General features: G+C 43.8%; 1 protein-coding gene across 3 annotated transcripts in view; it reads left to right on the top strand.

The window, feature by feature from the left end:
* LOC125978446 (adhesion G protein-coupled receptor A1) overlaps positions 1-10986 on the top strand; it is a 67135-nt gene extending 56149 nt beyond the window's left edge. For all 3 annotated transcript variants that reach the window (XM_049735797.2, XM_049735798.2, XM_049735799.2), the window contains 4 exons: positions 595-718; positions 3863-4008; positions 5952-6047; positions 6339-10986. In XM_049735797.2, the coding sequence (XP_049591754.1) occupies positions 595-718; positions 3863-4008; positions 5952-6047; positions 6339-7764 (1792 nt within the window). In that variant the 3' untranslated portion in view covers positions 7765-10986. The remainder of the gene's footprint in view (positions 1-594; positions 719-3862; positions 4009-5951; positions 6048-6338) is intronic.
* The last annotated feature ends 1050 nt before the right edge of the window (positions 10987-12036 follow it).

The raw sequence follows: 12036 nt of genomic DNA, 5'->3' as shown, positions 1-12036 counted from the left end.
AAATCTAATACAAGTACATACTTATTACAGGGCGCTTCAATTGCGCTAGCCAACTGGAAACAATTCCCATGTGCATGTACTCTGTGTGGTGACATTAATGACACTTTGCCGCAGGTCCATGGCTTTAAACAAATTTGAGGTGGCCAACTGTAATACACTTAAGGAGTTACTGTCGCTATTTCATGTCACGGGTGGTGAAGTGGTACGCTCTTTAGTGCTGCTAGCGTGGATTCAATTTTCACTCAATGCCAGTGTGAGGTTGAGGGAAAATTGTCGTCTCCATATGTGTGCCCTGAGATTACCGTGATGTAGTTCACCTATGTGTATGCACCGTATATACAGAATATAGTACGTATATATTTTTTATGCTTTGTCAATACTCCAACATTAACCATTTGTAACTAATTAAACAGACGCTATCATTCAATAAAAAAATAAATAATAATTGCTTGTCAATTACCCGGGAGATTTGAAGAAGTTGAAGAGACAAACCTTTCCAAATCTTTCTTTACTGAACAAAATGGATGTAAACTTCTGGTTCATAACAAAGTATACGATTGCTCATTTTCTGTATGTTGCTGTTTGTTTTGGCAGCGCGATCCGCATCAGTCGGAAGGGATGGCATATACTTCTCAACTTCTGCTTCCATACGGCTCTGACCTTCGCTGTGTTTGCTGGCGGCATCAATCGAATCAAATATCCCATCATATGTCAGGCAGTAAGTGGCAATCAATGTTTGTGTGTGTCTCGTGAATAATGCTCCTCTTCAGATTGGATGATAGCGTGTCATTTTCAAGCCTATTTTGGCCGAAAAACAGCCAGAACTTTTTGTGCCAGTGTAAGTTCAGTCTTGCGTGTTTGGGGCTGGTTGGTTGCGCTCATCTCGGCGTGCTGCCTGCCAGCGCAAGAAGCAGCCTCCCTCCCTCCCTCCCTCCCTCCCTCCCTCCCTCCCTCCCTCCCTCCCTCCCTCCCTCGCCCCACACACACCTGCTAATTTGGTGACATTGAGCCATGTTTTGGAATATGTAAAGTGGACCACTGGGAAAGAATGACAAAAATGCTTGAGTGACTGAGCCCCACACATCGAAGCATTGTCATTGAAAATATGCTGTTGAAGCACCACATAGAGTATAGCACGGTGTATTATTATTTATTGACTCACAACAGCATGGTGTGATTGTCAAGGGAGAAGCCCAACAAAGACATGGAAATGAGCCATAATAAAGAGGGAGGGAATGTTTTTGAAAATCTACTGGCAATTATTGATGACCCGGTGCACTGACTGCTGCACAACGTCTTGCTTCGCTGCTTTCTAGCCACACTTACAGTACAGCATGTATGAAATCGTATAAATAGTGGAGACAGCCGGCTGCATCTTTTTCTTTTTATATTCAAACCACACAGCGTGTTTTCCCCCCTCGTTTCCTTTCTTGGAGAATTGCAAAGATTGCTGAATATCTGCCAAAATGTTTGAAAAATCCTCCCGGTGATGCTCAGTAATCAGTACACATGTATACTAAAAACATTACATGGGGCTGCCAAGAGACTACAAATGGAAACTAGCCAATGGCTATAATCTGGCACAGTTACATGCAAATGTTCATTAGTGTCTGCAATTGGCTGGCAACCAGTTCAGGGTGTAGCCCGCCTCTCGCCTAAAGACAGCTGGGATAAGCTCCAGCACACCCCCAAACCGAGCGAGGATAAGCAGTTCGGAGAATGGATGGATGGATGGATGGATGGATGGATGGATGGATGGATGGATGGATGGATGGATGGATGGATGGATGGATGGATGGATGGATGGATGGATGGATGGATGGATGGATGGATGGATGGATGGATGGATGGATGGATGGATGGATGGATGGATGGATGGATGGATGGATGGATGGATGGATGGATGGATGGATGGATGGATGGATGGATGGATGGATGGATGGATGGATGGATGGATGGATGGATGGATGGATGGATGGATGGATGGATGTGTTCTTCACTATACACTATCCCAACTGTGATCTTTTTCTTTTTCTTTTTTTTTTTCAAACTCAGATTAGTGATAAGGCCCCAAAATCTCCCATGTGTATATCTGTCATTTTAACTCCAGTAAACACGGAGACACAGATTTATGGGATCATATGGATGTACACTCACTTTGCAAGCTGGATGTCATCAACATAAGACCAACCATCGTATGCACGAGTGGTGCCAAACAACACTTGCTGTAAATCAAACCGTGGAGGTGCATAAAGCACATGGAGAGAGAAATGTTGCCTTGTGGAATAAAGCTGAGGTTACTTGCTTTTGAACATATTTGGGGAAGAGACCCTTCAGGGTACGTATATTCAAAATGGTTCTTGTTTCTGTAGTGTTGACATCAGTGTTGAATCTGAATTCCATATTGTTATGTTTGTATTTGTATTTATTTTTTTGGTGCATGCCAGTAATTGAGAGCATAGTGTTTTACCTGAAAGATAAAAAAAAAAAAAGTTGCATCTCTGCAAGAAGTGAGGTCTGAAATGGGAAAAAAATGGTGAAAAAGGTCAGTAAACAAGCAATTAAAAAAGGTCTAACAGTGTGAGTAGGGAGCCTACATTTGCCAGTCTGGTGCTCTTTGGTGGAAAACACATTAATTAGATTCTAGTTGGCTGTTTCCAGCTCATCCTTTGTTGACGTTGTGATCAATGTGCTGCTCAGTGAGCCAGTCATTGCCTTCAATATTTAATATTTGTTTAAGGTTTTCCTGCGTGGATTGGCCTCAACTTCTCGGATGAAAATCGTAAGATGGCAGATTTTGCCTGACTAAGTAAGCGTAGAAAAGTTGCTGTCCTTCATTCAAGCGACAATGTTTATGGCACTAAGAATTGTACTTGTTTCCTCATTGTTTATTCCTTTGTTTGTGATTTATTTATTTTATTCATCTCGCTATGCCATGCACGAAAGGTTGGCTGGATGGACGGATGGATGGATGCAAATGTCGACACTGTCAGATGGTTAACATGCACATAAAGGCAGAAAAGTGAATTCTGTTTTTGTTCCCATCAATATTTGGACTGGCCTAAAAATACCCACAAGCCTACTTCTTTCTCCTTCTTCGTGGAACTAATGAAGTGCGCATATTCCAACACACTGATTGACACACGAGCGAGCCATCTTCTGCTCTCCATAACATGCTCAAGGACACAGCCAATTAGGACCAGGACTCTTGTAAACTTGCTTCCTGGGTCTATATGACAGAAGAACAACATTTGATTGAGCATCTCAGGTTGCTACAGACCAAACTGATTGCCTATGGCGGGCGGGTGTGTGTGCGTGTGTGTGTGTGTGGCTTTTTGCCTTTCAATATTTTCCCATCATCCTCCATCCCACTTTGAAATCTATTGTTATGAACTGTCAACGCCTTTTGACAAAGTTAGAGCAGTTCTCCCATTCAAATGTGATTTATGAATATTCAAAGAAGAGAGCGAGCGCAGGTATGCATCACAGTGCATTCTTTTCACAAGATAGTTGCCAACGTGACTATCATTTATATTCTAATTTGTTATTCTGGCTGCACCCCAGATGTCCTCTAGCGTAACTGATAAGGAGCTGCTCCGTATCCAAATGTAAAAGTGCACCAAAATGCTATCAACAACCTTGCACTTATTCAAGCCTTTACCCTTTGTGCTCGCTCGCTCGTCTCTATGCTACATCAGCGTCAAGGTCTGGAAGTAAAGCAGTCAGACACACCCTTGGAATGACACTCATATTTATGAGACAACAAACTTTTATCCCCGACAGACATTTTGCGAGCAAAAGTTGACACAATAGAGTCAATAGAGTAGTAATTGCAGCCATTTTCCTTCTTTGACCATTTCAGGTGGGACTCGTGCTGCACTATTCGTCTTTAGCGACCATGCTGTGGCTCGGTGTGACAGCCAGGAACATTTACAAGCAGGTGTCTAAGAAGCCTCTCCAGAGCCAAGATGGGGACCCCCCAAGGCCCCCTAAACAACCACTGTTGAGGTACATCCATTCCCGAGCATTGCTCTCCAGTCTCGTTCGTGTTGGTTTGCGCACGTGTGCTTTCTTGTATGCCTCTGCAATGTTATTTCTTCACTGCAATCAATGACTTGTTGGTTTATAGTGATGCCTCCAAATTCATGGAAAGGCTCTGCAAGAAAGATATTCACAGAAAACCAAAGAGGTTGAACCGTAACGTGTAGCTTTGTGACTTACCTTATATCTTAAATGTATTCATCCTTCGTTCAAAGCAAATGCGCCAATACCTTCCCGGTCGGGCTCATAAATACGTACACAACTTGCAGTCTCCAGCATCATGCACTGCTTGTGAATGAGATCATTTGTCCAGGGGCAAGCGCTTGGATCATGCAGCACTGCATCCATGTTGATCCGTAGTGATTGACTGTAATGGTCCCTGTCAGACATTCTCATGCAATACGACTTAGCGGCTGGAGACAAATCAATTTCTCCTCCTGCGCCCCCACCCCCATTCTCCAATCACCATCTCCCCCATGGCCATTATCAAACCTATTTCTGCTGATCTATCTCCCTGTCCCTCCATCTAATGGTACATCAAGCAAACAATTGAGGCCAATTTTGTCAAAAATCTGCTCCGCGTCATGTTTAATACCTCATCACATTTTTCTATTTGGTGAATATTATTATTGTAATCATTTTTATTCTTTATATGGTCCATTCATCCATACATGGTTATCAATTATTATTATTATTATTATTATTATGACAAAGCATGCAGAGATTTGGGTGAGCAATCATTTACATATGTTAGGCATGTGCTGTACTGAGCTTGAGGTTAAAGAGGTCAGGTTGCGCTTATTCTCATTTACACTTATCTTGCTGACAGGAGCGTAAATGGCTTTCTGCTGGTAGGGGGATGGGAGCTCCTAAGGGAACTGTTCCACTCAGAAGCAGTGACAGGCTGCTAATGCTGCCAACCACTACAATCTCCAAGCTCATTCCCTATTTCCCTCGTCACAATCACCCTACCTCCATGTCCCAAACAAGCCAAGCACCTTGATTATAATTGAATTTTTGGGAATATCTGATGTGGTGTGAAGGGAGACATATTGTGGAAGGCAGAGACAGGGGGAAGAAAAAAAGAGGAAGATGGAGTGCTGTAAAGGTTAGGCCAGTGACAAAGGTGGAGATTGAACAGGATGGAAGAGGAAATAGCATCGCGTTATGTAGGAAAGTGGATGACAGGGCAAAGGGAAAAAGCACAAGGACACGGTGGAGACGGATTAGCGTTGTTGCTGCACACAATTTGTAAGCCTCGCTTCTTAGTCGCTGTGATGATGCAAGCGTCGCATTTTACAATTAAAAGCTGTCCTTATCAGGCAGCAGATAACAGTTGATTCAACACTTGCTAATGCCATATTGTCTATAGAACCTTTTGCCTGAAGGTGACAGATCTAATCTTTGCATTCATGGCCTTGATTTCACCCTGAGGAAGTGTAACATTCACTTTACAGGAGGGTGTCATTCGAAAGGGAAATGAAGAGACGAGCAATGAAAGTGATTGAAACATAGTCCTGTTTTGCCTCTATCCATAAATCCATCCTTTTTTCGCCTCGGTGTATTGGCCACTGACTTGGGTGCGGGCATTGTGGCTTTACTACGTAACTGAGTTCATGTGAGTTGACAGTCATGCAGGGCGTGCCTTTTGTCAGGCTTTGATAGACTCCAGTTCACGCTGGCCCAGAACTGGATAGACTCTATAGAACATTGACGTTATATTTAGAGAAAATAAATGTGCATGACTTGACTGGGGCGTGTGCAGAAAATCAACTTCAAATGTTAAACACAATTTTTTTCCTCAGTGTTCATTTAGATTCATGGTGTAAGTACAGTATAACGCTTTCTGAATGCTTTAATTCCAATACATTGTTTTTAACCAAGCAAGCACTTTTGATCATCTCTTCCAGATTTTATTTAATCAGTGGTGGAGTGCCCCTCATCATCTGTGGGGTCACAGCAGCTGTCAATCTCGACAACTATGGGAGTGGGGAACAAGCACCATAGTAAGTTCACACTTTCAATTCAAGAAACTTTGGCCATGAATTCAAAGGCCTATTTATAAATGTAAAAACGATACGAATAAAGAATTGTAATTGTACACATATTTCTTATTGCTGTCATGATTTTGTTTGTAAATGTGTGTGCTCTTGATCATTGTTATGCTGGCAATGGAATGGAAATGTCTCTCGTATTTTAATAAGGTTATTTTGGGCTTCAACAAAGCAAATCTTATTTTGACCTCTGACATTTTTGCTGTTGGGATTGTTATCTAATTATTTTCATGTGTGTTGCAGCTGCTGGATGGCCTGGGAGCCGAGTCTGGGCGCTTTCTTCGGCCCAGTTGCTCTCATCGTCCTGGTGACGTGCATCTACTTCCTGTGCACCTTTATTCAACTGCGGCGCCACCCCGAAAAGAAGTACGAGCTCAAGCGCTTGACAGAAGAGCAGCAAAGGTTGTCCTCCGTCGACGTGCCGACTCATTGCCAGCAGGCGGCCGAGCCCGGCGCCCCGACGGCCCAAGCTTCCGGGAGCCACTGCCCCGCCGGTTGCCCGGGCGTCCCGGTGAATCCCGCCCTGCTGGCCAACGAGCACTCCTTCAAGGCCCAATTACGCACGGCGGCCTTTACGCTTTTCCTCTTCCTGGCCACGTGGACTTTTGGGGCACTGGCTGTATCACAGGGTCATTTCCTGGACATGATCTTCAGTTGCCTGTACGGTGCCTTCTCTGTCACGCTGGGCCTCTTCATCCTCATCCATCACTGTGCCAAACGGGACGATGTCTGGCATTGCTGGTGCTCTTGTTGCCCCGGGGGGCGAGCCAACGGCTGCTCCGGTGCCCACGGGCCGGGCCAAGCGCCGCCGAAAGTCAACGTCAACGGAGATACCCCTTCGCACGGACACGCTCACTGCCACCGCGATTCGCCGTGCAAAGCGCTGATGAGCTGTAGTCACGGCGGCGTCAATCACTGTAAACACGCTGCCCTCCCGTCGTCACAAAATCACGTAACGTGTCTGACGCCTGTGACTCCATGTTGCGCCGCCCTGCATAGCCAACAGCTGATGGAGGAGGAGCCTACCGCCACCCACGTGCTGCTTCACGCCGACCCAGAGGGTTACCGGCCGGGCATCCAGTTGCACCCCTGTTTGAAGAGCAGCAGCAGCATCAGGACTAAAAGCCGCCATCTCAGCCGCCGGTCCGGCACCAGCGTTTGCGGCGGCGGCGGCGGCGCGGGGAGCGAGAGGGAATACGCCTATCATATCCCCTCCAATATTGACGGAGGCAGCGTGCACAGCTCACACACTGACAGCCCCCACAGCACCCACGAGCGTCACATCCACACGTGTCCGCATCAGGTCCACGAGGGCCTCCACGAGGGGCATCATGCTTGCCACGCGGCAGCTGCGCACGAGGCCCTGGCGTGTCATAATCCCTGCCATCGGCATATGTGCTGCGCCAAGGCGGACATTTTCCCTTCCCTGTGCCCGGCGGAGACGGCCGACGCTGGCGTCTTCCTGTGCGGCTGCGGCAAAGTGGCGGAGGAGGAGCCAATCACGCATCACCATTTGGAAATGCACGGCCCGCGCAGACAATCTTACCCGCAGAATCCACCCAATCAGAATGGGATTCTAAAGGGCGGCTTGCACGAGGGACTCCTTTACAGCTCAGACAGTACAGGGAATATACGCACTGGACCCTGGAAAAATGAAACTACTGTGTAGTCTGGGATGGGATGGGATGGGATGGGATGGGATGGGATGGGATGGGATGGGATGGATTCAAGCAGCAGCAGCGGCGGCAGCAGCAGCGGCAGCAGCAGCAGCAGCGACATTTCATGCCACCAAAAACAGACAAGGAAGAAAAAAAAAAAGAAAAAAAAACATGTCTCCCAGAATTGAAAAACCTTTTAAACATCTCAGTCAGTGTCCTCATATTTGTATGTGTGCTCTTCTACTGGACAGAAATCTCCCCATTCACGAAACAATCTATTCCGTCAAGATAAATATACCAACATGTCAGAAGATACGTACACATGAACAGAAGATATCAGATATCTGTATGTAAAAAAGAAATTGAATGGCTGTTATGTATGGATACTATGTGTTTGTGCTCAAAGGCAACAAGCTGCAAGATTTTTTTACCCTTTGAGTCTGCATCCATCAAATTAACCAAAACGTTAACCAACTCGTCGCATCCGTATTTTCGACAACTAAACCAGCAATTTTCGATTTGGTGGGTTTCTTTGCCATTCAATCAAACAGCTGTGAATATGTACAAGATGTTTTTGAATTAACAGACAAAGATGATGTTGCCTGGCATCTACGTGATATTCATCCAAGACATGAGAAAAAAGTCCAATCAAACATGCTTTTTCAGGGTGGTATTGATTTTGTGTTCCGTACGGTGTTGTCACGATTCTTTTTTTGTTTCCTGAAGAGACGTGTTCACAACAGTATCAATGTGACTCCAGTTTGTCTTAATGAGCCTCTGAATCTCCAGTTGCGCCTGTAACCACATTGACAGATACTGTAGATACTTTATTCAGTCACAAAAAAAATACAGTGGTGCCTTGCAATTTCCATTTTTTCTCAAAACACTCACATGTCTTCCCCATTGAAATCTGTAACTGTGGATCCTGGGTTTAGTTTGAGGGTAAGCATCAACTTGGTGAGAGGCATGTACGTATATCTGCCAAACTGTTGCTTCTTGCCAAGTGAGTCGAGTTAACTGTCACCAAACGGTGCGAGCTCGTATTTCAAGTTTTTGGTCACAAGTCAAAGCAAAAAAATAGCGCCTCAACGAAAACACTGTGAGTGGGCTCGCTTATATTTCAAGGCACCACTGTACACTCTTCAAGTTGTCTCGACAATGGAAGCAAGACAAAAAACACCAAGCATAACAGAAGACTACTGATATTCAAGTTCAAGAAAAAAAACGTACATTTTAGATATTTAACAGTATGCAAAGATATTAAGGATATGACACATGTTAAATATGAAATCTTGTCATTTTTATTTACATACACAAATTATATTAACGTCAAAATTCCAGTGCAGTCTGAAGGTCCAGAAAAAAAAGTGTATGGTGATCAATGCACAAGATTTTGACTTAATGTGATATTAGTGTTTCTCTCCCAAGGTAGAATTGAAAACCTTCAATTGCTTCTCTAACATTGTCCACCTTTGAGGATTTTATTTGCCTTTGACTTGACCTAAAGGACTGCTGCACTTCATTATATACAAGTTCTGTCAAAGCCTTAGTTCCTATCACTCATTAGTTACAGATTTGCCCAAAGAACCCTAAAATAGACATGGAACTTCAGATGTTTATAGATAGAAAGATAGTGTTTGTCATGAAGGATTTAATATTCTAAAGAAGAAGGAAAGAGAGGTTGCGAGTACCAACTGAAACCGCATGTTTGTGTTAATGGATTGTGCGTGTTTATTTATTGGGGGGGAAGCTCAGCGAGGCTAACAGATTTCATCAAAAAAATAAAAAAGTCAAAAACAAAAGTGCATATAATCAGCATTTAGACCGCAAACCCTGTTCTCGCAAAAGCACCTGGGCATGCGCATTTTGTCTTTCTTCATTGGTCTATGTGAATAAAAATGGTTCCTAGTTGTTTTCTACCAGATTTCAAATATTTATAAATTGAATAATTCTACATATAAAGTCATGGGAAAATACTGACCTCTCAATTTTAATACTCAGTATCTGAGTTTGGAAATGTCTTTTGTTTTCGAATGCCTTTGTCATTTTTCTTACCATTAACATGCGTATGCAGATTCTCCAAGTGTTGTGAGACTTTTCCTGATGTATCAGATATACAAATGCACTACCCATGCTAATGTTGGCCTCTCCCAATACATTCTTTAAGTGTGATTATTCTGCAAATGGTTGTTCAGACTGGAAGAATAACTAAGATTAAAAAGTGTGTCTTCTGTTGAAATGAGAGAGGCGGGGGTGGGGGGGGGGGCAATCATGTGATGCTCAGTGCCATTTATTTTTATAAAGTGAAACCCCAATTGAATTCTTAGACAATGCTTCAATCTCCCTCTGGAGTTTATTCTACACTTTTGGACAAAATTATTTATTACAGGCTCAATTGGAGTGCTGAAATATTGGCCCATATCCTTGTAGTCACTCAGATGCTGCCAGCCGTTCACTTTGCCTTTCCAGTTAACAGAGACATTCATTTGGAACAGTCTCTCTCTCTCCTTCTCTCTGTCTCTCGCACTTTCTCTCTGTCTCTCTCTCTCTCTCTCTCTCTCGCTCTCTGTCTCACATACTTTACACGCATATGTTTATGTACGGAGAGTCACCAGCTGGCAAGTGGAAAACATCGACAGTCCATAGTATACAGTACATAGACAGTCTTGGCATAAATAAAACAAACTCATCCCGTTGTATTCTTCCTTCTATTTGTAATGTCTCAGTGATAAAGAACTCAGCACCAGTATTTTTGGAATACAAAAATAGACAATAAAAGGTCATCGAATTCAATTGAAAATGGTCATTTACTTTGAGACAACCGTGCCTCAATTTGGGGGCGGGCACGAGCATGGTGGTGGCCAGCCATGGACCCGATGACGGACACGTAGCTCTCTCAACACAAGACATTGAGAAAGAAGGAAATGGTGGTCTCTGTTAATGGCTGTACAAGTGTATTTGCTAAGTGTTTGCTTTCAATGTGTTTGGTGTCATAGTGCCACTGTAGAAGACCCTCTCTATTCTATTCTCTTCTCTTCTCTTCTACTCTCTTCTCTTCTCTTCTAGTCAGCAGTAGCAGATGTGCTGTCCCAAATGAGCATGACGGCTTTGTTTTGGGTCACCTCGCAGCTGCTTGAAAACTGACCAGTGGTACTGTGACAAAACCCAAAGCCAGTTTTCACTTTTTTCTACATTGACACAGATTCCAATAAATGTATTTTTTCACCATGTCACTGGTGAGAGTATCTTTGCCATTTTTCTCACTCCATTCTCCCCATTTTTGAATGTGCGTTTTGTTTTGAGCCCTCCCTCAGTTCTTGCCTCACTGTGATGTGTGAGCTGCTGCGGGGCAGGATTTTTACATTTGATGCTGTCTGTTTGTGTTTGGCGGGGGGGGTCGGTGCTGCGTTATGTGCACGTAATGGTACGAAGCGTCAGGCCATGCATCGTTCATACAAGCCGAAACTGGAAGTGGATGTCAATTTCTAATTCCTAATCATTTCTAATCCGTGTGCAGCAGCACAGTGTGTCGTGAGGGATCATATTTTATTTGGTCCCAAAAAATAAAAAGGTCTACAACTAATGCATCGTTGTTCGTCCGTCTATACCAGCAATGATTGACAAGCTGAACAATGAAGCGCTCGCTCGTCAACAAGAAAGTACATCATTAACCTGTGTATCCACATAGTATGATGTTTTGGGTTTTTTTTTCTTCTGTTGGTGTGCGGTGGCATTTTTATTGATCTCATGTCAAATATGTGCCTTGGCTCACTAAAGATTTAGAAACAAAGTAAACAGGGAGGCCACCAGAAGGCCTTATGTGATTGTAAATACACTTGAAAATACTGGTGAGGGCTTTTGTGAGTAGTACGCTTTTGTTTCATGAGAACACAGTCTGGCTTTTTGTTCCTAAATAAAGGTAACACCAGAAGAACGGTGTAACCATGGTGAAACATGTTTGATGCATCAAGAACATTTCTTCTTCTAAATCTTTTAAAGTTGTCTTCGGGTTTTTTTCTAAATGTGTAGCTCTGAATCTCTTCTCAGTGCATCCATTTTCTCCCAGTTCCTCCTCCATTAGAAAAACATGCATGTTGGGTTAATTGAAGTGTCTAAATTGACCATGGGTGTGAATTGGAGTGTGAATGGCTTGCTTGTTCCTATGTGCCTTGCAATTGGCTGGTGGCCCACACTCCAATGAAAACAGTGGCTGGATGTATAGCTCTGAGTTGCCCGGAGGTCGCAAATCTGACAATGTCCCAGAAACTCTAGATTTGTTTGTA

This window comes from Syngnathus scovelli, chromosome 12 (assembly GCF_024217435.2).
Source record: "Syngnathus scovelli strain Florida chromosome 12, RoL_Ssco_1.2, whole genome shotgun sequence".
NCBI lineage: Eukaryota > Metazoa > Chordata > Actinopteri > Syngnathiformes > Syngnathidae > Syngnathus > Syngnathus scovelli.
Note: the sequence above shows the minus strand (reverse complement) of the source record. Positions and strands in the feature narration are given on the sequence as shown.